The sequence below is a fragment of the Amblyomma maculatum genome, chromosome 1 (genome assembly GCF_055883805.1).
Source record: "Amblyomma maculatum isolate TAMU_Amacu chromosome 1, ASM5588380v1, whole genome shotgun sequence".
Lineage (NCBI taxonomy): Eukaryota > Metazoa > Arthropoda > Arachnida > Ixodida > Ixodidae > Amblyomma > Amblyomma maculatum.
In genome coordinates, this window is record NC_139344.1 from 25,573,566 (window position 1) to 25,599,553 (window position 25,988).

The 25,988-nt window shown below is 44.4% G+C and overlaps 1 protein-coding gene across 1 annotated transcript; it reads left to right on the top strand.

Moving 5' to 3' along the window:
- Positions 1 to 7,157: 7,157 nt before the first annotated feature.
- LOC146201961 (uncharacterized) lies at positions 7,158 to 25,045 on the top strand. The gene is made up of 3 exons (XM_084583745.1): positions 7,158 to 7,340; positions 18,161 to 18,589; positions 24,871 to 25,045. Exons 1-2 carry the CDS (start codon positions 7,323 to 7,325, stop codon positions 18,521 to 18,523), a joined length of 381 nt encoding a protein of 126 aa, XP_084439871.1. The 5' UTR covers positions 7,158 to 7,322; the 3' UTR covers positions 18,524 to 18,589; positions 24,871 to 25,045.
- The last annotated feature ends 943 nt before the right edge of the window (positions 25,046 to 25,988 follow it).

The following is a 25,988-nucleotide window of genomic DNA, read 5'->3' on the forward strand; positions in this document are numbered from 1 at the left end:
CTGTGGACAATTACTGCCACAGATTAAACGAATTCGTTTTCACCATAAGGCGGGACATCGACCAAAGAAGCTGCATCGCTCCGAATATGCCCCAACGAGAGCGGGCTCACTGTGGACAATTACTGCCACAGATTAAACGAATTCGTTTTCACCATAAGGCGGGACATCGACCAAAGAAGCCTCGATATATTTGCGGAAGCCTATCAGTAATATGTTGCTGTCATATAAAATCTTCGTGAATGATGAAGATATAATCAATTAAAAATGTTCCTCGATGTATGAGTCGGAAATATGACTATAAAATGAAAGTGGCTATTTCGCACAAGTTACCAGAAATCTTAAAGTTTTCAACGTAAGGAGCGAGTATTTCACTGAGATATGATTAATGTGGAAAAAAACGAGATGAATGTTCAGCTCAGGAGGAATCGTAGTTTCAGAAGCCTTGGCTGCTGTTCTGATTTATTTCGCTCCAGCTGGGTTTCAGAGGCTGACAGCAGCGACTTCATTGCCAGACAGCCTATACCTCTAGTAGACATTTTGAAGACGTGTTTGCGGGGGACAGGAGCTGTGATGGCTTTAAACACTATAAAAATTAGTAACACGGTGCTGTCTCGTTCACTGCTTCCATTTTGTTGCCTTTCGCACGTTATCCTCTCGTGTTGTGTTGCCATCGGCCGTCAGCGAGAATGGCTGTACGCATGTCTTGTGAGGAATCCTGGGATAGCTTTTAAGTAGACCGTGAATCAACGGGCTTGGCACGCTTCTTGCTGGCTGCAGTTGCGTATGCGCTGACAGCTCTCTTTCTCGGTGCGATGATGGATCTTTTTAGAAGCCTGGCGTATAGGGAAAAGAACAGCTCCGGCGTTCTTTCGACCTCCTGAAACGGATTTTCCTAGAACGTTCCCAGTACGTTGTTCTCACTATGTTGGTCATTTGTAGAAACTTAGGCAGAGGTTCGATGATTTCTTGCGGTGGAAATGAATTTTAAAATTTTTCATTTTGTGGCCTCATGTCGGAGAGATTTCTACGGGCAGCCTTGAATGCGTCGAGTCATTTGATGCATGATTGTCCATATTCGCTCTGAGTTTGCTGCAGGACAAAAGTTCGAGCTTGCGTTTGGTCATTTTAAACAAACAGTGACTCCAGCTCTAACTTACAGTAGCCAGTTTAGCCAATCAATGCGCATGCTATTAATTTTGTGGCCGTACCCGGGAAGTCATATGTTGGCCTTTGCGACGTCACATGTTTGTCCAAACCTACTTTCGATTTTGATTTCTTAGTGTTTTCTCTTTAAACTTACTCTTGATATTTTGAAAAAAGTTTTTTTCTTCTTTTAACGGAAAAAAGGGGTCTCTAAGGAATCTGATGCAATTAAAAACTCAAAATGTTAAAAAAAAAAAAACACCGGAGTAGCCCTTTAATAAGCACGGCATGTTCCTCTGCAGTTTTCCCATTTAAACTCCGCAGTCGACATGCACTACTTGTGGAATGGAGTCCAGCGCACACTTTGCAGCGAACAGGACCGGCAGAGTGCTTCAAGGTTTCTTCATGCATCTGGCATCTGTAACATTGCGTTGTTACTGCAACATATAAAGTTATGAGGTAACTGTATCCAAAATACAACCGTAACCCGTTTAGACCGTGGTGAATTCAACGGCGAACTCCAAAAATTCCGAGAATACCGTTGAATCTACGCTGCAGAATTCTATGCGAAAGCCTGAGCGTTGCTGGGAAGGGTGCATCATGTTTGTTCTCATTATCAATAGCAACTAAATGCACCGTCATTATCATCGCTACTGTCATAATTGTCATTATCACCCATTGCTGCGTCATTGTCATCGCTACTATCATCCTCACGGTAGACAAGCAGAAGTATGATATGCTCTTCACAATACCGGGCTTGGCGTGACGCAGTTGCTTAAAGCGCTCGGCTCGGGATCCGAGATTTTTAGATTCAATTCTCAGCGTGGACAGGATTTCTAGTTTTCGGATGACGTCATCATGGCGTGATTTGATTTACAGCTATAGTGTGACCGGACGCCGGAAATGTGAGCCATTAAAGGCGTTTGCCCTAATACAGCTAAGTAACGACATGCACATGGGAGATATACTTGGGTGCACCCTTAGAGTAAAGAGCAGCAGAGCGTTATGGTACGACGCAATTCAAAAGACAAAACAAAAAAGCGGATGATTGGAAAGGGCGCGACAAAGTATTTGCTGTTTTTATTCGGAGCTCAAACTTGGGGCGAACTAGCCGCACTAATTTGTTTCTTCCCATGAAAAGGGTTGGCACTGGCCTTTAGAATTTGTTTCGGAGACAAGTTGTGTCACGATTTCTTTATTTGCGCGATCAAGCAAACCCTTTATTGCGCAGGACTCTGTAGATGCGCTTAGGTAATATGATACCGGATATTGTTGTGTCGTGTTATCCGGCCAGAAATCACGCTGTCACTGGATTTTTAAGACAAGTTGGTTTTGCCTTACAAATTTTGAGTGCACATTTTTCGGTGGAGAATCTTAATACGGTACCCAGGAAAAAAAAAAAATTATAAGGATTTGCTCAGCCTCTTTGTACCCGTACCCATATACTGATCCATATATTGTGGAGGCCCAGGACAAGATGTCCTGTGGAAAGTTAGGAAGAGGCTGGTTAAGCCGACCATCAAATCGTTTTTCTTCAAGCTTTACTCTGGTGCCCTTCCCGTAAAAACGTGGCTTAATGACAAAGGTTTATTTATGCCTCGAACTCTGAACTGCACAATGTATAAAAAACCAGAGATCATCGATCACGTTTTATAGACAGGTGGGGTCCTGTTTTTCACTGCAATATATCGCAAAGAACCTTAAATAAAGAACTGCCTATTAATCCTTGCAGCATCCGGTTTCTACCCGTATACAAAGTAACGAGGTTCCGTACGACATGGTTATGGTGCTGGGCCTCCAAAGCACTTGGAAAGCTCGGATTGGATTTGGTCACGCAGAAGAAAATGCACGAACTGTTAGTGACAACTTCATTGAAAGTGTAACATTTCTTAGAGATGCTCTCCGTAGTCGGTCTGAGCAACCTCAGCGGATGAATGTGGCCGGCGGATTGATCAGCATGAAAAAGTTATAATATATATTTTAGCCAAAGGCAGGCTAGCGATTTTATTCTTTATTCAATGATTACCCCGCTTAGCCCGAAGGCGCTACAGCGGGGGGGTTACAGAGTGAAAAAAACAAACAAACACATCTTCATTTATGGAGCACGCCTGATGACCTGAAAGCCGATTCCATTCACTGATGAATCAAACAAAAAAGGAACTGGCATACAAGTTAGTTCTGACACGGTATTCCAAATTTTTAAAACAATGATCTGTGCGAGCAGAGATGTGGCCTGTGTAAGAATATTTCCTTTCGAATGCCTGTTTTGTTTTGGTATATTTGGTACAAGAGTTTAAGTCGTAATTTCCTTCGCCGAGAGGAAAGGGTTTCCCATCATAATTCATTTTTCATGATGGTGGAGCTATCAGTTCTCGAGTACCGACGCAGGACAAACCTTGCTGCTCTGTTTTGTATTTTTTTCAGTTCTATTGCTCAGTGCTGTTTGCCAAGGGTCCCATACGGCACAAGCGTATTCGAGCAGTGGTCGAACGTATGTTAAGTAGCTGTTGATTGCAAACAAGGAGGCACGTGTTTCAGATTTCGCAGTATAAAGTTTAAGATTCTGGCGGCCTTTGCAGCTACGGTATTCACATGTGTATTCCATGAACAGTTGGCTGTACATGTCATACCTAAGTATTTATGCACCACTTTTTGTGTCACTATAATACGGTTGACCCTATACTCTGTGACAAACTTTTTTTGTTTTTTATTTTCACGTGTAAAAGTAACATGAACACTTTCTTTTAGTGTTTAACTTCATTTTCCATTTTGAACACAACTCAAGAACACATGATAAGTCCTTTTGTAGTTGGGCAACATCGCCTTGATTTCTAATTTGTCTATATAAAACACAGTCTTCGGCAAACAACCGTGTATTAGAATTGATTCCGGAACAAACATCATTTATATATATTAAGAACAAGAGTGGTCCTAAGACTATATGCCTCTATGTTTTTTATTTACGGCAAAAAGGAAAAAAAAAAGTAATGCGAACAAAGCGGCACATACACACTCCGCGGTTCGAATTTTAGAGTGCAGCTCTTAGACACCCATTGCTGGATTGCGCGTCACGGGTGTTCTAGTTAGCGATCACATTTTACTAACGAAACAAGCCGGACAAGGGTTGAGGGGGGAGCCCGACTCCGCTAATCAACACTTCGACAAGTGGAGTTGTCTTCGTATGGACAGCGTGATCACTGGCGGGATTTACATAGGCCTTTGCGTGTGAAGAAGTCGAAGCACAAGGATATATAAAACCCGCTATTGGTGAGTGCGCTGCACAGACGAAGATGAGTCAAGCAATCAAATCGTTGGCTAGCGACTGATCAGGGCGCCGCTTCACTGATCGCTTCATTTTTTACTTCTATGATACAACCGCGAAGCATACACAGTCTATCTCATCTGCATCTTCGTCCGAAAACCCGCGGGTGGCTTGTTCTTCCAGCGGTTTCTCGTTTCCGGGGTCCAAGTTTCCGCCTTTGAATACAGTAACTACACTGCATTATATAGCGGTCGCCACAGATACCATCAATGCTGCGATCCATGCAGCTGGCGGTAATGTTTCAAGTCGGGAGAGGTACGAAGCCGAGCGCGTAAGAAATCTTGTCACATGTTCATCCCACTGGGCGTGCAACCATATATTGACGTAAGGCAAGCGTACAACCAGAAGAGTGCTAAAAACACTCAGGTTGAGAAAAAATAACGAAGATTAAGGGGACTTGCCTCAGGCAGCTGGTCCGCTGATCATCACCATCTTCTTCCTGCGCATTATAGCTCTTGAGCCTGTCTGAACCGCAAGCTTAAAAATAATTCTTTAGCTAATAAAGCCATCCAAGCATTCCTGATTCAAGCGACCGCATATTTCGATATACCTGGTACCTTTTGCGGTTTGAGAAAAACATTTTCGTTCTAAGCACTAATCCAAGGGTTCCTTTTCTAGTGTTTGGCACTAGACAGAAAGAAACATTTGGAGTGGATTCGAACCCACGTACTTCTCCTGGCAATCGTATACGGATCGTTGTAGCTATTGTCTCTTTTCTTTTTATTGCATGAATTGGTACAAATACATCAGTAAAAGATCGTGGTTGCCATGCCCCTTGGCTGACAACCGTGTCTAATGGACTTTCATTACGACAAGTTCGCCCATCAGACTCAAGACCTCCTCCGCAGCGTCTTGCTGCTTCAAAATTTCTTTTAGTTTATGCACTTGTTCAACAAAATAATCACATACAGATCGTGCATCGACATCACAGTGTCTATAAGCCATCCTACTCCTCCAAATACTGTGAAGGCCCAATAGCATGATGAGGTCATACTGAAAATCATCATTAACAGTTGTCGCAACCCGTCGTCCCGCGTGCAGACTACAGCCCATTCTCGCGCCGTGCACTGCACGCCCGTCTTCTCCACCAACTTCTATCTGTGCGCAAGAAGCCTTCCGATGTGCTACTTGGTCTGACTACGCTGAAACTATACCACCTTTTCTTTCTTTGCCAGTCCAGACATTCACTGTTAAGGAGAGGAAGTTTTGAGGCAGTGACTAAGAATCCAAGGTTCAAATTTGGCTCTGGCGGGGCTCTATACATATCTATACGGAACGTGAGAGCTGACGAAGCCCCAAAAACGAGTGCCGTTGTCTGGCGGCGTTGCTCGCGAGACAAACAACCCGTCTGAGCCGCTGGCATTCCATTATTAGTGCAGTGATAATCACTTCCTCTTCCAAGACGGAGCGGCGGTGCCGATGGCACGTCAAGGCGTCCCTCCAGGCTGCTCGTTGATTTCCCCTCGATTAACTAAATATAGAGAGTAGGCCGCGCGCTGAAAATGGCTTCAATTACCTGGAGTATTTCTTTACTTTCTCGTTCCACGACACCTTTTGAAGTGGAGTTTGTGCAAGATACGCGTGGAAGTTGTCTTATCATATCGAAGTACTTTTAAACCATATCCCTTAACTTCGAGAGGCGCAAGTGTCGTATCGGGTTGGTCATTCTGCGCGTATTGACATCATAGGGACGTTACGCATTCTGCCGTGTATTTTGAGGGCCGTTTTTGGCACCATTTCTTCTGCGTGGCTTGGAAAATCAAACAGTTCCTTATAGCTTCGTGTGAGATGCGTGCAAATGAACGGAATCATATTTTTAGAGCCTCATGCTTCCCATTGCGAACTGTTTCGTTTTTAACATCTTCACAGACAGCCGAGGCGAACGTCTCTGCTAACCTTTTCATGCCCTTCCGAAGCGTAAACGCTGACTCGAATCTGTACTAACTACCGTAGCCTGCGTTGGCCGTCAGCGTGGTGTCCATATTTAGAGTTAGGGCTCGAACTGCTCTGGCCAAAAGTACTCGAAGAACAGGAGCAAGAAAAACACGGCCAGCCGCTGTGCTGCTCGTGAACGTCTGCGGTGGTGGTAGGCGGATGGGCTTTGTACCGAGAGCATTGCGGGCTACGTTCCTAGCCCTCGGCGGAGGCTCAATTCGGCGACGCGAGCACGCGCCTCGCGTTCCATGTGTAACGGGCGGCGGACCTCCACTGAGGAGGCCGCCTAAAAATAGTACTGCGCGCGCTGTTCTCTTTGAAAGAGGTGCCACGCAAAAAAGCCCGCCGGTTAAGGTCGCGCGTACGAGCGGCATGGGCGAGGAGACCGAAGGAACCGGCGGCGGAGATCGCCACCAGAAACAAAACATGCCCGCATGGAGGATATGCACACCGACCGAAGAAAACACACTGCCATCTTCCTCCAGGCTTCTCGTCTCGCGCCCTCGAGCGCGTCTGGGAGAGGGCCGGCTTTTCTATAACTGGTAACTGTGCATCGCCGGCTGAAGAACGCCGAATCGGACCGGGTGCGTACGGCCCCACGAGGTAGAGAAAACAGGAACAGCGGAGCGAGAAGCGAGAGTATTGCGAGTTGCTCGTGGATGACGTGTGAAGGGCCGAGGAGGAAGGGCGCTCGCTGGACGGTAGCCGGCGGCCCTCTTTCCTTGTCCAGCGCCTCCTTCCCGATTCCGCACCGGCACTGCCTCACCGCCCCCGTCCTCGCCGCCACTACGGGGGAGGGGTCCCCCGAACCGCTCGGCCAAAAGGAAGCTATAAATGGCCCTTTGCAAACGCACGCGCGGTTTCTTGCCATTCTGGATTTCGGACAGCTGAGGTGGGGACACAGCGCCGGCTGCGAGACGACATGACGTCTCACATCAAGGTGAGTTGGAGAGCAGCAGCAGCTAGCAGCTGTGCGCGAGCGAACCATTGTATCTTCAGTTTTAGCGCCGGCGAGAGGCCTGCAACCGCAGCATCCAGAACAGCGTCCAGTAGCAATAGTCATAGATGGGAAATGACAACTATTGCGAGTCTATCTTTCAAACTTGATTTATAAGAGCATTTGGCGCGGACTGCTCTGCATTAGTTACAGGTGAGGAAGCTGGTGCTAACTGAAATCCTTTAGCCAGGAGTAAACTTCGCACTGGCTTCATAGAATCCGTCGGGTGTGTGTGGTTTATAGTGTTCAGATCTATTGAGTATTTGCAATAAGTATGCTTTGCACTTCAGTTAAGTGTGTGCTTACCGCCAGAGCAGAAAGTTAACGGAAGTATAGTCCAGAAAGATAGCCACCGAAAAAAAAAAGGGGGGGGAAACGAAAGGATGGATGGATGTATGTATTATAGATGTGGCTTCATTATTCCTGAAGAGAGTTCGCATTTGACAAAGCCGCTTTCACAAACAGACTCAGTGTTCAAATAATCGAGCGACCTAATTTCTTCAAGTGGACATACAAATCACAGAGACGTGCTCTTGTATTTCCACCTGAAGAATTGAAAGCGAAGTTATGTCGGGAGTCGTTTCGTCATGTTCGACGTAGCTCTGCACGCTTTGCACCATAATAATAATTTAAAAAAAAGTTCTCTGAAACTTGTTTCTATATAACGTTTCAACAACACAACCCTTACGAGAGTTCCTCTAAAGACAGTAAGTAGGCGCCGAGCATCGACAATTGTAAAATATGCAGGATAAGGGAACAAATTACACCATTGCACTGAAAAATCACAGTATGACGCAAACTTCGTTCGACTTGCTCTAGACTAACTGCCGCCAAGGTTAGCAACTAAATTTTTTTAGCGAGTGATACGCACTACCATTATCTTAGCTTGCTGGGAATGTGACAAAGGCAACATGTTTCTTTTTATTTAAATTATTGGTTACCAATACAAAGCGTGCAGAAGAACAATGCCGTGGACAGAAAAGTAATGTTGCATATTCTAAGATTCAATTTATTTCCGCATATACATGATCGGCGCAAGAAACAATTTTCTAGCGCAAAGCCATGCTTCCTATCCATGTGATCCCGCAGAACTGTTCAGAACCGCACTGTTTGAAGTCAGCAGAGAATGATTTATGAGTAACACTGAAGCAGCCACTCAATTTGCGTTTATTTTGGCAGAAATTCCGATCCCGCACCCAGAAAGCAGGCCGGAGGAAGGAACGCTTTAGAACGGTGAAGAGTAGACAGCCATTATGCTGAGCTATCGGCATTCATGAATAATGGGGCAAAATCGAGTTACTATTGAAAACCTATACCTGCAAAATTGCTTAATATAATACCGATGACGTATAAGAGCGCACGGGTCAAATACTACTTGCCTCCATTAAGTTGGAAATTAGAACCATGGGCTTTTCATAATTTGTAGATGAGTGAGAGTAGCAGGCGATAGTATTATTTAAAGCCTTTGAAAAGATAAATATCGTGTAGGACTTTGTTACGAACGGCGTTAATGAATCCTTTTCCTGTACTGCCAGACTCTAGCGGCGACCAACGTACCCGATTACGTCGTAGAGCGCGACCCGTCAAGCGACGTACGCGACGTCGATTGTGGAAAGCACGTTCTCTGCCTCTGCCGACAAGGAAGGAACGCTCGGCACTTCCAAGAGACATTGAGCAGGACCGCAGTCAGGGAGGGAGTCTCTTTTCTGCACCGTTGTTTTGCGAGCGATGATTGCGATACTTTGCGGAGCTTTGAGGAAAATGGCCCAGAGCGGGGGTCCTTGGAAGAGCTGCCCAGCACACGCCCCCCTAGCCAGGATTCTCTATTCTTCCAAAATAACCTGCTGGCTTTTCTGGGCACGTACGCGGATGCGGATGCTGGACCCGTTCTTACTTCCAGGAAATTTCCTTCCTCTAAGCCAAAGCCTTTAGCCGTAACGGAGCCGCGCAACTTTGCCCTGCGTATAGAAGGAGACGTTATGGTTTTTCATTCTCGAAAGTTGTAATTCTTCAGCACTTCCTAGAATTTCAGTCTTCGTCGAGAGGCACTATCATATAGGCCTATCAGCTCTGCACGTGCTCACTTCCGTTCCAATTCCTAAGAGCTGATTTTCGGCGACCAAATAGGAAATATCTGCTCCTTTCTGAAGGTTTCTGTTGGAAGCTGGGCGCGCCTCATAAGTTCTGCGAGAGAAAACAGCACTCATTTTCAGAGCAGCAGAGGACAGGGGTAGACGCAAACCCTATCCGAAATTACTCAGTAACTTGACACGGCCTAGAACCAGCCATATTATGTGGTCGTACGGCCTTTACTGACGCTGCGAACATTTAGGCAACACAAACAGGCATGCTCTGCCTCTCCGACAGCCACAAAATACAGCAGTACTCGCGACGGGAAACCGGCAAATAATGACTAAAGAAATTCTAGGTGTTCGCTGGCAGTTGAAATTGTGCGTGAAATACTATTTGGAAACGATCATCGAAAAGTTATTTATTGGAAAACGCCTTGGTACAAAATAACTCATCAGTAGGCATTTTTATGAACTACAACTATATGTCGAGTGGAATTTGACGTACTTCCAGAGCGCACATGAGTTGTTACGCGAGGAAGTTAAAGTACTTCAGCAAAACTCGTTCAGGAGTCGATTAGTGAAGCATTTACAGGAGGAAAACTGCGATACAGAAGAAGACAGAAGAAAGGCATCGACTGGACAGTATGTGTTCTGACTGCTCCTTTCCATCGCCCTCAGCTGCGATGCATATTTATTTCCCCTAGTAAATCAAGCAGTTGTATAAATACTTTTATAGCTTGCGCTACGTATGATAATAGAAAGTTGCTACATCATTCACATTTTGCCTGAAGCTTTCACAAACTATTCATGACAAAGAGATAAATCTATAAACTAAAGATTCGCGCTGTGTTGCAGTGACTCATTTCTGATGTGGACGTTAAGAAAAGCGGACGCAGAGCCGATCAGAAAATGAACGTATTTTCAACAAAAAAAAATCACCAAAAGATCCGCAAGAATAAAGCGGCGTGGCCATTGATGAGCGCTCTCAAGAAATAATTTTGGAGACAGATCACCGAGGGCTGCAAACAGCAGCGTCGAAGGCCCAAAGCAACAAAGCAGTGAGGCTGGACGAGTACGGTCTGCCCGACAACTAATCTTTGTATTCTCCTGACATCGTCGCTCTGGTGTGGTTTTGCTGCTTCCTATTCAGTATTTCGCTCTTTTTACGACCAGTGCATGCATGGAGCCAGGCAGGTAGCCGTTACTTGTAGCGCTTGTATGCAGCAGTGTCATATATTCTGCAAAAATGGCGCACTGAGTGCATACATGCCAGATGCTTGCAATTGCTTGAAGGCGCCATATATGATGATTGGTTTGGTTTGTGGGGTTTAACGTCCCAAAGCGACTCAGGCTATGAGAGGCGCCGTAGTGCAGGACTCCGGAAATTTCGTCCACCTGGGGTTCTTGAACGTGCACTAACATCGCACAGCACACGGGCGTCTTGCTTTTCGCCTCCATCAAAAAGCGGCCGCCGAGGCCGGGACGCGTTCTTGGGAACAGTAGTCGAGCGCCGTAACCACTGCGGCACCCCGGCGTGGTATATATGATGACCGTTACCAAAGTGTCTGCTGTCTCATTAGCACGGAACAGTGTGCTTGAAGCTTAACGACGTGAAACGTGTGTACTATAAGACGTGCAGATCCTCCCCCCCCCCCCCGCCCCCCCACCGCATCTTTTTGACAATATATCTCAAACGTCGCCTGATCGGTCCGTCAACGTAGATACGTGAGTGTGCTAAAGCACTCACTCAGTGCTGCAGTCATCTTTTACGCTCTCCCCTGGATTGCAGGACTGTGTCGGTGCCGTTGTTATCCGCAAGGAGCTATTCTTAAACCCTTTCGCCTGCGTCAGTATAAAAGGGAACCTCGTAGTTAACAACTATAGACCACATGCTGGTCTAGTGAAAGAGAGAGTGCCGTATTTTCAGCGTCGAGATCGGCGCTCAAGCAGTGCGTCTCCCGTCACGCATGGAGAGCGTAGCGTACTGCACTAAGGTGGCAGAGGGCTTTGCGCAGTGGATCCCTTGCCTGTCTGACTGCTGAGCTATGTCATGGGGCACTGACCAATTGAGCGTAAGGCACTGGAGCGATACTAATAAATTTTGTGAATTTGGGCAAGAAAAGTGCAGCAGATTTTCTAACCAAAGCTGTATGATTCGTACTTCTGGGAACACGCATCGACCATGTGGGAGAGAGGCGCCCGTGAGAGGTCAAGATGTGAAACAGTGTAGACGAAGAGAAGACTGGGGCAAATCCAGTCGAAAAAGAAAACAAAAGAACCGCACCAAAAATACGCAGAAAGAATGCAGATTTGTGTGTAATTTTTTAGCATTCATCTGTAGAGCTGTAGTTTATTCTACAGTACTTACCTTAAGTCTGTAGAAACTAGAGTGTTGGAAATTGTGAGGCCAGTGAAAAAATCTGCCGCGACAAAAAAAAAAAAATCATTTTCTGTTTTTATTCTGTCTATTTTTTTTTTACTAAGAAGGGTTGTATATAGCAATCTTTCGTTTGCTTTTTTTCTCCTTTTTCATTGGCAGCTGCTGCCTGTGAGGTGAATTGTAGAAAAGCAGTACCACTCGCTGGTTCTGCATACCAAAGCCGAGACTAACTATTTGCTAGGAGGCAAACGACATAAATAATGAAAGAAAGCTTAATAAATGCGAGCTAAACAGAGGAACAAGTTGAAATGTGCACATAGAAACGCCTAGCAACCGGCAATGCTTCCATGGTGAGGCGAAGGGCTATTAAAGAACGCGAAGCAGACGACATGCTTCTAAATAACTGATATATTATCCTGTGCGCGTAATGAGCGGGATTTGAACTGACACCGTGTGCCAAACTAGCAGGCTGCTTGGCCGACGCCTTGTACACCTCTGACATCACTTATTATTTTGTTTTGTCGGCCATCGCTGTAAGGCCCAGAACGGTGCGTCTAAGCGCTGTTTGTATATTTACGACGTCTTTGCGCTGGGCAGCAGTGTAGTGCTGTAACTCGTAGCTAGGCGTTATGACTCAGGGCACACCATTGCCTTCAGAATCTGAAATGACACCCAGCTTTGACACCGCCGTAGAAAAGCGGAGTAGAAAGCGAGAAAGCAGCCTTATGTAGCCACAGGAGGTTTTAAGAAAGGGAGTAGGTCTTTCGAATGATGAAGACATGCGGGAAAATAGATGAACACCTCGCCGTGACCAACTGAATGAGCGGTGCTGTCGGAATCTGTGACCTTTACAAAAATATCGGGACCACTCCTACGTGAAGGGCGTTGTCTTGACACGGAATTCACGCTTCACGCAACAGTCATTGTAAAGTGTCCTACGTATTGCTCGAACACTCTGAATCCTTTCCCTTTTATTCAAATCGGACAAATGCATTGGGATTTGTGCATAGTTCTTTAGTATAACGAGCATCGCTTTGTTAGGTCACAATATTACCAAATAATATCTCGGAAATAATTTTATTCTTTCTATTCATCATCATCATCATCAGCTTGACTATACCCACTGCAGGGCGAAGGCCTCTCCCATATTTCTCCACTTAGCCCGGTTCTGTGCTAGCTGCATCCACTTGATCCCTGCGAACTTCTTAATCTCATCCGCCCACCTAACTTTCTGCCGCCCCCTGCTACGCTTTCCTTCCCTTGGAATCCAGTTTGTTACCCTAAGCGACCATCGGTTATCCTCTCTTCGCACTACATGTCCTGCCTATGCCCATTTCTTCTTCTTCTTAATTTCCACTAGAATGTCGGTAACCTGAGTTACTTCTCTGACCCACTCTGCACGCTTCCTATCTCTTAATGTTACCCCTACCATTTTTCGTTCCATAGCCCTCTGGGTTGTCCTCAACTTAAGTAGAACTCTCTTGGTTAGCCTCCACGTTTCAGCCCCATAGGTCAGTACTGGTAAGATGCAACTGTTATATACTTTCCTCTTTAGCGATACCGGTAAGCTGCTAGTCATAATCTGTGAGTGCTTGCCAAATGCGCTCCATCCTAATCTTATTCTTCTTATTTCCTTTTTCTTTATTTCCTTATTTCCTATTATTTCCTTTTCATGGTCCGGATCTGCGGTTACTACCTGTCCTAAGAAGACATATTCGCCTACTACTTCCAGTACTTCGCTACCTAACGTAAACTGCTGTTCCTTTCCGAAGCTGTTGAACATTACCTTAGTCTTCTGCATATTGATTTTAAAGCCTACCTTTCTACTTTTCCTGTCTAGGTCACCAATCATTATTTGCAGTTCATCCCCCGAGTTGCTTAGCAAGGCAATGTCATCAGCAAATCGCAGATTACTGAGGTATTCTCCATCTACCCTTATCCCTAACTGCTCCATTCCAGGTCTCTGAATACTTCCTCTAAGCAAGCTGTGAATAGTACTGGGGAGATTGTGTCTCCTTGCCTAACACCTTTCTTTATGGGAATTTTGTTACTTTCTTTATGCAGAACTATGGTTGCTGTGCAGCCGCTATATATATCCTCCAGCACTTTCACGTACGGTTCGTCTATCCCCTGATTTCGCAATGCCTGCATCACCGCCGAGGTTTCAACTGATTCAAATGCTTTTTCGTAATCAATGAATGCTATGTATAAGGGCTGGATATATTCCGAGCATTTTTCTATCACCTGATTGATGGTATGGATATGATCGATAGTAGAGTACCGTTTCCGAAAACCTGCTTGATGCTTTGCTTGATTGCAGTCTAAGGTTGTCCTGACTCTATTAGCGATTACCTTAGTAAATACCTTATACGTAACAGACAGTAAGCTGACTGGTCTGTAATTTTTAAGGTCCTTAGAGTCCCCTTTCTTATGAATGAGGCTAATGTTTGCATTCTTCCGGGGTTCCGGTACCGTCGATGACACCAGGCACTGCGTATACAGGGTGGCCAGTTTTTCTAGCACGATATCCCCCCCCCCCCCCCCCCCCCGTCCTTCATCAAATCTGTAGGTATCTGATCCTCTCCAGCTGATTTCCCCCTTTTCATAGTTTCTAATGCTTTCTTGACCTAGTCCTTCGTCACTGGTGGAACGTCTGACTGTTTTTCCCTGCCGCCAATCTCATTACGGTCCTGACTACTTTAGCTACTGTAGAGATTTGTATAGAACTCCACGGCTACTTTGACTATCTTATCCATATTCGTGATGACGTTGCCCGCCTTGTCCCTTATCGCACACATCTGGTTTTTGCCTATGCCCAATTTCTTCTTTACCGCTTTAAGGCTTCCTCCGTTCTTTACAGCATGCTCAATTTTCTTCATGTTATACTTCCTTATATCGGCCACCTTGCGCTTATTGATTAGCTTTGATATCTCGGCCAATTCAATCTGGTCTGTTGGATTGGAAGCTTTCATACTCTGGCGTTTCTTAATCAAATCTTTCGTCTCCTTAGATAGCTTACCGGTATCCTCTCTAGCTATCCTACCGCCTATTTCTACCGCACATTCAGTAATGATATCTCTGAAATTATTGTTCATTGCTTCTAGGGTAATGTCGCCATCCTCGTTTAGAGCTTGATATCTATTCTGTAGCGAGATCCTGAACTCTTCTGCCCTCCCCCTAACCGCTAATTCGTTGATGGGCTTCTTTCTTACTAATTTGTTGCATTCCTTCTTCAGATTTAGGCTTATTCGGGACCTCACCATCCTGGGGTCACTGCATCGCACTTTTCCGATTACCTCTACATCTTGCATAATGGCGGGGGTTGAACACATTATGAAGTCAATTTCATTTTTAGTCTCCCCGTTAGGACTTTTCCATGTCCATTTCCGGTTCTTGCGTTTGCTGAAGAAGGTATTCATGATTCTTAAGTTATTGCGCTCTGTAAACTCAAGCAGTAACTCCCCCCTGCTATTCCTAGAACCAATGCCATAGTCACCTACTGCCTGGTCTCCTGCCTGGTTTTTCCCTACCTTGGCATTGAAGTCGCCCATTAGCACAGTGTACTGCGTCTTTACTCTTCGCATTGCCGATTCTACATCTTCGCAGAAGCTTTCAACTGCCTGGTCATCATAACTACATGTAGGTGCATAGGCCTGTACAACCTTCAGTTTATATCGCTTATTAAGCCTCATAACGATGCCTGCTACCCTCTCATTAATACTATAGAATTCATCTGTATTACCCGCTATATACTTATTGACAAGGAAACCTACTCCTAGTTGTCGCCTCTCTGGTAAACCTCGATAACACAGTACATGCCCATCCTTCAGTACAGTATATGCCTCATTCGGCCTCCTAACCTCTCCTATGCCTCTTTCTATTATGCTCATATTTTTTTCGCTAAAGTTGCACAACTGAGAGAGAGAAAGAGAGAGAGAGAGAGCGTAATTTAATGAGAAGAAAGGTGGAGAGGTCGGCCGGCGGTAAAGAGACCTTGGCCTTCTACTACACACTGGGGAAGAGAGAAAGAGGAAGTTAAAGGAAGGAGGGCAAGCCTTCAACTTCACAACTGAGATGAAATAACTGCCAGTGACGTCGCTGCCGGAAAATATTATTTCGAAAGTTTCTTCGCGTCGTATTTGCGGAGCTTGGTGCCACAGTGCAAGCAGATGCGCCAATGGATCGTCTTTAGGGTTCATTATTCCTGAAAAATATTTGCGTTGTATTTTATGTTGTATCTGACGTATCGTCTTTGCCAAAAGTAAGCGAGGAGACGCGCTGGCTTCCGGAGCAAGCTCGAAGCCAAGCGACGGTCTGCGCTCTTCGGCGCTGGCTTCGACTATGCGAGTAAACGTGCTGACGTAAGCTTTCGCTCTCGCTCTCCTTCTTTGGATAGCAGGTACCATGCGCGTCGTGCGATTGTGCGCCTTCGAAGCTGAGAGAACCTTACGTTAGCCAGCTTACACTCGTAGTCGAAGCAATTGCCCCTGTTCGAGAGCGCAGAGCCGCTGTCGGCCTCGAGCTTACTCCGGAAGTCGACTCGGCTACTCAGTTACTTCAGGGAAAGACGGTACATACCGAAATATATATGGCGTCGCGCAATGACAGCCTTGTCACCAACAGAGCATGTGGACCTTAATTTCTTCCTGTTTTTCCTCTTAGCATGTTCATCTTAGCTTGTTGCGGTTTTTCATATGTTCCTCACGGTTTCAAATGTCTTACCTCCCAGCCTTAAAAAAAAAAAAAAAAAAAAAAAAACATGAACGCTCAGAGTTTCACATAAAAAGTTTGGAAAAGTTATTTACCAAAGGCAATTTTAGGGTGAATAAGTATCCCCCAAAAATTCGAATCATTGTGCACATGATTTAATTTGAGCAATCAGGTAATGAAAGAGTGCACTTGCAGCACTGTTAAGGCACAACGGTGCAGTGAAAACGCGAGCCTGATGTGTTATTCCGCAGCTGTTGCTCATAGTACCTCGAAAGCAATGAGCAAATAAAACGTATTGACGCGCACATAGTGGTTTCTTCTGAGGCGAACCATTCCTTTTATATGCAATCGGTACTCAAGTGGACAATTCGACTTTATGACAGCTTACAGCAAAGGAAAAGTAAGAGAGAACTGCCTTATGGGAGTTTGTTGGACCCTGAGACGCTGAGGGCAAAATTATCGATGATGCTCAGTGTGTCAAGAGAATCAGGCACAAAGGTATTTCGTTGTTCGACAGAACAACTGATTTCACAGGCATCCTTAATGACGTTTTACAGGTGCGCGGATTTAGACTTGGCCGTTCGCGACAAGCAGGAAAGAATGTGAGCAGTTGAATGTGGCTTTTTTTGCGTCATCAGAATATTTATCGTTTGGTGAAAGCCCGATTCTGTGTGGGAAGCATGTACCTTCTGGATTCCCTCCGACCGGTAAAATACCGACATGTAAAAAAAAAACAAAAATCACGCTAGTTAATTACCAACCATATAGTTTTGGTTCGCGAAAAAGAAAAAAAAATCAGAATTGTTCCCTGCGGAGCAGCTTGTGGAAGAAGAGAGCTTCCCTTGAAAGGGGAACCCTCTTGCCATCTCAGACAGAGGACTCGCTTTCACGATGCTGGCTTTGAAGTTGAGTGGGAAGGCAGTTCCGCGCAAGCATGAGGGCTGGGACAGGGTAATCTGTGCTGTCTCGAGCACTGTTACCAAATTATACGCTCAAAAAGGAGGACACTCTTTGGTACTACCTTCGTTATCACTGGGCGGTTAAAAAAGCTTTTTTTTCCTCTATTTCATTTGTGGGTTTTAACAAAACCAGCCCCCAGGATGAAACTTCACGACACGGCAGCATAAGCTGATACGCTCTCGCCGCAAACACAGCTTTAAAAAGGCAGATATTACATTTGTGTTTACCGATAAGAGGCGCCAAATTGTTTTGCGCTTCCCGATCATGCGCAGCTATAACCAGCGCAGCTTGCAACTCAGCCTAACGTAACGCAGCCCGCATTTCTTTCTTATTTCGCGTTCAAATTTCCTCCCCTTAAAAGGAAAATGAACGTTGCATGATAACGACATCAACTATTTCTTTTCAGTTTTTCCTCCGCACAAAAAAAAAAGAAAAAAAAAACAAAAAAAAAACGAATAACTTAACCAAAGAATTCCGTACTGACGGTTAACAGCACTGTTTAGAACGGTCACTTAGCGAGCCACAGCAGACTACTAAAATAAGGAATTTAAAATACAAGCTTAACGTCTCAAGTGCTGTACTTAATAGCGGGCTCAGCTTGGGTACCTCCAGGCCTCACTGAGACTCAGCGACGCCCGCAGATCTCAGCACTCGCCCTGCTGGCTTGCTGCCTGGCGCTGGCGCCCAGCCACGCCAGCATCGGGCAGGGAGTCGGCGAGCACGTGTACGCTGGCGGAGAGGAGTACCCGCACGGCTTCATGGTGCGCACCATCCACGAGGGCGACGACCGGCACGGCCACAGGAGCCGGGGCTATGGCCATGGACACAGGGACTACGTGAACGAGCCGGAGTACGTGGTCCGCAACCCTTACGGCGCCCTCCTGCAGCAGTCCGAGTCGCAGCACCTGTACGCCGCCGGGGGAGCGCTGCACGGGGCAGGCCTGGGCCACGACCACGCGGCCTTCTTTCCAGGGCACCTGGGCGGATACCTGATGGCACGATAAGGTCTCCGGCACACTCCGCTTTGAAGCTGCGAGACAAGCTTGCCGAAAGGCGCAATGATGCGCAAGGTACAAGGTATTTTGGAACGGCTCGAATCCCCTTTCACCAGAGGCTGGGATATGTGTGCTTAAAGTTAAATGATTAGCTTGGTAAAGAGTTTTGCGCTTGCTTTCTACGATGGCGTTCATCATCACGAGATACCCTTAGCCGGTAGTGCCTGCCTGAGAGGAATTCGGCGTGTTCCAGCTGATATCGATATTTTTGAGATAGGGTGCAGCCGATTTTGCTGAATGGACCATTTCTTCGTTAGTTGGGCTCGACATTGTGGAATATTTCGTTTGTTTGTTTATTTGTTATTGCTTTTATCGCGTACAGCTTTCGATATTTTTAGTGCAGTGCTTGCGTCCACATCTCTATATTATCTAAATTTTGCGAACGTTTCATGCGGGCTTTCAAGGATATAAGAGCGTTTTGAGCTAATGTAGATTGCCTCAATACTTCTACCTTGCGACAAAATCAATTTAGACAGGTATATTTGCATTTCACCGGCATCTTAAGCCATCTGCAGTGACACTTATCGAATCAAAGAAATTGTGTTCAGTACAGAGCGTTTTATATCATCGGAGCCTATGCGGCTGGTGCGGCAAGAAATTTCACTTCAGCCCGATACGTGTCTTCGAGTACTTAACCGCACCACTCATAAAAAAAAATAATTTATTTGAATCAAGGTGCCGATATAAAGCCAGTTATGACGTGATTCTTACGAAAGCATAATGCGATAATGTCTTTGGTGTTTTATATTCTAGAATTAACAGAGGCCATAGAAAAGCATCCCATCTTTCGTTCTCGACCAACATCAGGTATTAAAGAATTTTGGCGTTATTTATTGATAGTGTAGTTAGCTGTAAACACTGTTAGAGAATTTTCTAGCGCTGCAATTCGCACTGTATAAAAAATTCGAATCAATCTTAATTTCTGCAGAATAAGGATGAGGAGACAAATACCCTTCATATAAGCTGGTTTACGAAATTAGTCTACGAAATGAATTAGTCTGGCTGGGACCAGACACGCAAAATTTAGGCAGAACCTTTAATGCCTTGCCTTCAGCTTTTTGTCCATGTACAGCGGTTTATAGAATAATTCGGGACGCCCCATAGTCGGTCATCGACAAAAGAAAAAAACAAAACAAAAATAAAAAACAGTACGGCCACTGTCCGCGCATGCAAGGACTGTTTATATGATAGCCTCGTTTCTGTAGGAAACCCAGACTGGCACTTCATTGCTACCAATAGGCAAATGCAAGAGCCTTGTGTACAGGCATTGTTCAGGGAGCTGAAGGGTAGCCGAAACTGCGTTAGTGACGCTGTTCGCCGTCTGGAGCAAAGCCGTCGTTTCGAGCTTGTGACTTTGAAGCTCGGTGCCGTTATCTAAAGCCATGGCGTGTAAAGGGCAGATTCATTTTAACTTGTGCTGGTTGCGCAGTCTGCCTTCAAATCGCCCTGGCAGCTCAGTTTCGTTTAGTTCATTGCCAGTTGCTCTACGATTTTTCTTCTTCCTTTTTGCGCCACAAATACGAAACCATTTTAGTAAATTGTCAGGTTTCCTTTTCTGACACTAACGAAGCGACGTAGAAATGGTCATCAAAAAACCATTAAGCAGCCTATTTCTTTGACAGAATGTTCTTCCACGTGAGATTCTGTTTGTTTCGTCCCATATTAACGTTGTATTCAGAATGCAACAGATTTCCCAAGGGTCGCCGACATTTCCGTGTTGTTAGTCCACTGGTCGCAAACTTGCGACTTGGGATAGCGACTATTCAAAGGTTCTATTTTCACTCGTGCCCCTATATTTTTCGCCTTAATTAACCATTTTCTCAGGTCGCACAAAGTGCAAACGTAAAAAAAAAAAAAAAAAAAAAGAAGAATAGAAGCGAGAATACCGCACAAGTAGAGAGGAAGTTAACAACGAGGAGAGTGCAGTGCAACTTTGGGACAGAAAAGAACGTTGTATTTATTGTCTTCTTTATAATTTTCCTCTGTATATAATTACGATGAAACGCTGTGGGAACGAACGGAAAGGTTGGTCTGCGTCAACAAATACGGACGCGTGAGTGAATATAAATCTTGGGAATATTAGTCATCCCGAGTCAAAAGAAGAGATCAGCAAAACTAATTGCACAACATACAAATTTCGGCGAACCTTGATGAAAGTGTGGCATTTTGAACACAACCTTAATTTAGGGTCAAATGCGCTGAACATCATGTAGAAGTACGCAGCAGTAATTCTATGCTCCTTCATTTATATATAGTATCCGTTTCATCACTCTTTATTACATCCACGGAGTGTATGCGCGCCACATTTTAACATTCGCGGTGCAAGAGTAACTCACATAAAGAACTGCGCAAGAGGTGAACGAAAAGGGGCCGCCAGTGCGACGTTAAGCCAGACAATGGAGCTAGCACACAGCCAAGTAGAGCACCAGTTTTGCGCGGAACGACTGTTGGCAACGGCGCCAAGCAATGACTTGCTTTAAAGGGTAGCCAGTTTCTTTGCGCCGTCTCTTGGCTGCCCCACAGATCTCTGCAAAACGACTAAAGGGCTCCTAGCAGTTGCCAATTGGTAGCAGCGATAGAGTAGGTTCTCTAGAGGACGAGGTTCTCTTGTTAATGGGGTAGCGCACGTGCAGACCCTGGCTGTTTTCTGCCGCCGAGCGCCCTGGCACTCGGATTCATTTCGTGGCAGCCTGTACCATATCATTACCATTATAATTCTATCCCTTAAATGACATGACAGTTTTCACATGTCACTGAGTAGCACTCTAAAGAAAATTGAAATGTATACCTAAATAGTGACCCACGAAGTTGAGGGTAAGCAGCACCAAATCAACATTAAGCAGGGCAAAATGCGATTATACTTTTGGGAGCATTGCTACCATTCTAAACGAAGCATCATGGTGAAGGCGAAACCTTTAGCCCGGGGAGATAATTTTCGTTATCTTTGGGCTACCGCATAGAAGCTTTGTTTACAGGATAAACACATTGCGCTATCGTACGCGTAATCATTGCGTCATTCTTGAAGACTGCCTTTCATACTTCTGTTCCTCGGAACGAAGCCCGAACCGGTGGAAATCTCTTAGATCTTCCTTTAGAGTGGCCTCTCCCACAATACGATGGAGGCCAGCGCGTCTTAAAGATTTCTGAATTATATCGTATTCCGAACATCTAAATGCACCTTTTCTGCTAACACCAGGTTGCTTCTTGAAAGCAATACAAAATAAAGTTATTTTTACTTCGCTTTATATCTGACTTTGCGCAAGTAGCTCTTTTCAAGCTCGTATCAAGGAGACGATTCACTAATACGGATGGTTTATTGCGATAGCAAAGGCTGTTGTCGGGCTAGTTGGTGAATGTCTGCAGAAGCCGGGTTGCACTCCTTCTGTGATACGTCTCCTTCTTTTGGCGTCGTGTTTTTTAACGCGATTTCGCCATCGCTTCTACAGTGTATTGCCTGTTCTAGAGAACTTAAGGGGCCCAGTAATGTTCATTCCAATAAAAGGGCACGTATTCTTATCGAAGCGGGCCTCAGAAAACTTTTCCCAGATACCGAAGGGCCGACGTGGACACACTACTAAACAGGCGGCATATATAGGTTCTTTAGTGATTTCGTCATCATCTTGGATGCATTCTTCGGCGAGACAAAGAACTAAATGCCAATACGCACACTATATAGTGGCGTGCAGCACTTAGTAGTGACAGAAGAGACAACAAACCGCACAAATGTTTACTGAATTAATGGCGTTGTTGCCAGTACGTTGTATTCTAACTCAGCGGTGAAGGTTGCTGATAGTTCGGAAATGATAGTTAGGATAGTCAAGTAATACGGTATGCTGAGGGGCGAGTTAATCAGACAAGTTTAGAACAAGGACGTTGTATAAATGCGAGGACAAGGAAAGGCTAAGACATGACTAACACCCGTCCTGTCCTAGTCTTTCGCTTTCTCGTCCCTAAACTATGTCCTTCTCAGAAATCACATGATTGTAGACTACTCCTCTTGGCTTGCATTTATTTAGGTCAGTTGTATGTCCTCATATTATACGATTAACGCTGGCCAAAATGTTTATTTCATTAAAGAGTGTTCTCTCTCTCTCTCTCCTATAAGATATTTATATTTATTTATTTATTTAACTATACTGCAGACTCCTTCTGGAGTCCAAGCAGGAGTGGTGAAACAAACATGTACAAACCAGAAATACAAAATAAAGGCAAAGAAGAAAAGTTAAACATTCATACTTTTTAAAAGGCAATAAATTCCACTTCATCCTTACAATCCACAACATTCTGAGGCACCCTATTCCAATCGGACACAGTCTTGGGGAAATTAGAATATTTAAAGGAATCTATAGAAGCCTGTTATTTTTGTAAAAGTTTACTGTGGCTAAAGCATGTGTTAGACCGTGATAAAGGGGTAAAGTAGCGAGCCTTGTTAATCTGCGTCTTATTGCTGTATAGGAGGTATAAGAACTTGAATCTTTCTTTCTTCTTTCTTTTTTCAATACTGCAAACCTTGAACAGGTCCAAGCAGGGTGGTAACGTGGCAACAAAACAATAATAACAAAGGTAATAAACATCAAAGTGTGGAGAAAGGCAATAATGAATCATTCCAGTCGGTTACTGTGAGAGGAAAAAATGAAAACTTAAATAAATCAGTTCGTGCGAAATACGGCGTCAGCGAGTTAGGATGATGGTGGCGCATATACCTCGATAATAAAAGCGACAGATATGGCGAAGGGTTAATAGCTAGGTCTCGATTCCAAAGCGCGGAAAGAAATTGCAAGCGTAAATTTTTTCTTCGTTGTTCAAGACATTCAATACCACTAACCTGCACTAATTCGGAGGGTGAGTCATACGGAGAAAATTTAGAGTAAATTAATCTCACAGCTTTTCTTTGTACCTTATCTAAACGGGTGATATTGTGTTTAGTAAACGGGTCCCAAACAACGCATGTATATTCAAGTTTCGGTCTAATTAGTGAATTGTAAGCAAGTAGTTTTACGCTCGGGGGAGAATTTTTAAGCTTATGTCTTAAAAAGTATAGTTTACGTAAAGCGGAAGAGCAGATGTTATCTATATGTAAGTTCCATGACAAAGTATTAATAAGCGTGACATCTACATAGTTGTACTTGGCCTCTTCCAACCAAGGTGAAGAACATAGCCTGTAGATAAAAGAGAGCGGAGTTTTTCTGCGACCGAAGCGAAGAACGACGGTCTTATCAGTGTTAACTTTCATGTCCCACGTTTTACACCATTCATAAATCTTAGCCAGAGAGGAGTTAAGATGGATTTAGTCATTAATAGAAGGTATTTCTTGAAAAAGCACACTATCAACTGCAAACAGCCTGATATGCACATTGTGATCAAGGTCAGTTGTAAGATCATTAATATATAATAAAAACAATAATGGCCCCAGCACGCTTCCTTGAGGCACCCCAGAGCCGACCGGAAGGCAACCTGATTGTTCCTCATTAACTTCTACAAATTGGTACCGATTGGTTAAATAGTTTGTTATCCATATGATCAAAATTTCAGGTAGGCCAATGCTTCGAAGTTTTAATATTAGTTTGTCATGTGGGACTCTATCGAAAGCTTTGCTGAAATCTAGAAATTTTGCATCAATCTGACCGTTCTTATCAAGATATGAAGCAAGTGAGTGTATTACTGTCAATAGTTGCGTTATTGTTGAGTATCCTTTTCTAAACCCGTGTTGGAATTTAGAGAGGACATTTTGCGCATCTAAAAATTCATTAATCTGGTTGGCAATAATATGTTCAATTAGTTTACAATTCCATTCGTCTCGATCGGAGGGTCTGAAGGTCGAGGAAATTAATCATCTCTGTTAAGCTGTCTGTTCGTCTGCAGCGGTGGCAAATAAAACGGACGGCCATGCTCTGCACCCTTTCCAACTGTCTATATTGGTTGGGGTGTAAGGGTCTCATTAACATGACGCATACCCCAAAATCGGTCTAACCAGGGATCTGTATGCAGTAAGCTTCGCCTTTGTTGGGGCTGCCGCCAATTTTCTTCGAATGGCCCACAGAGCCTTATACGTGCGGTAAAGCATATATTATCAATATGTTTGTTCCAGGTTACTGATGATGTTATTATGACAACTAAGTATTTTACAGCTTGTACTTCGTTAATTACTTCCCCGCCAATATTATATGTGTGATGTAATGATTGTTTCTTGTTTAAAACGCGAACAAAATAGTACACCATTGCACATATTTGCTCGGTTCTCTTTCTCTCTTTTCTCTGTATTCAAGTGATGAATATTTTTTTTTTTGTATTTGCAGGCTTCTTCATGAAAATGGAGAGTAACACCCGTTGAAGAGCTTCCAACGATGCTCCTGCTGCCCGTCTACTCGAGGCATCGACTAAAATACATGCCATAACGCACCCTCCACATTGTGTAAAATATTAAGCATCTCTCATAAAAAACCTGACCGTTGTTAATAAAACGTTTGAACAGCACAGCTGAACAATTCGCTTTCGCTTTCAACGTCGCGCCTATTTGATCCTCTTTGAATTCGGAACAATGTTTTCTGTGCGAAAAAAACGTGTCGTACGAGTACGGTGCTGATAAAACGATAATTATTGTTCTGCCGCTGCTCTTCACTCGTGTGCGTTTGTCTGAAAATAGAGTAATTGATTATCCACACAGCAACAAAAGTCGAAATTATAGTGAGTGTGAATTCTATTAACCGTAAGCAGTAAGCAGTTCGTAAATCAGTTCGCTTAATGTAAAGAGAAAAAAAGACGTACAGTCGTCCATGCAGCTTTCTAAAGCGCTTGAATGGTGCATCTCGGAATAAATTTGCGCTAGTAGCGCACAGGTTGTAGGACTCGAAGTAGGACCTTATTATACATAAGCATTCCCAAAGATGTGGTATAACTTCTCACGTATTTTAAATGATATATCGGACATACCAACAGCGGCAATCATCATGAATGCACGGCAGAGAGCACCGTTCTAAAATAGTGTGTGAAGGAGATCTAGGGAGCGCTAGCAGTTCTTAATATGTAGCTATTTAAACATTCTTATTGCGTTCTAAATGTCTGTCTCTGGATTGAAATGAAGCAGAATTGTTTCCTTAAAGCGAAAACCTACGCAACGATTGAACGAAATACTGAGATCGGTGCGGACGTCAATGCCGATTTCTTCTCGCATTAGAAGTGCCACCGCTACACTATAAAGTCGGTTCGACGCTGTAGTTAGACGGAAGTATTGGTGACGCGTTGTTAGAAAATGGAGCTAATAACACTTAATTATAACGCGAAATTGCACGCCGGAAATCTGAACCAAGCGCATTACATTCAAACTTGAATGCAATGCACGTGATTCACGTGGTATCAGAAAATGCTTTTGTCAAGAAAAGGCAATAGTTCGTCTGGGAAACCGGGAGAGCTAGAC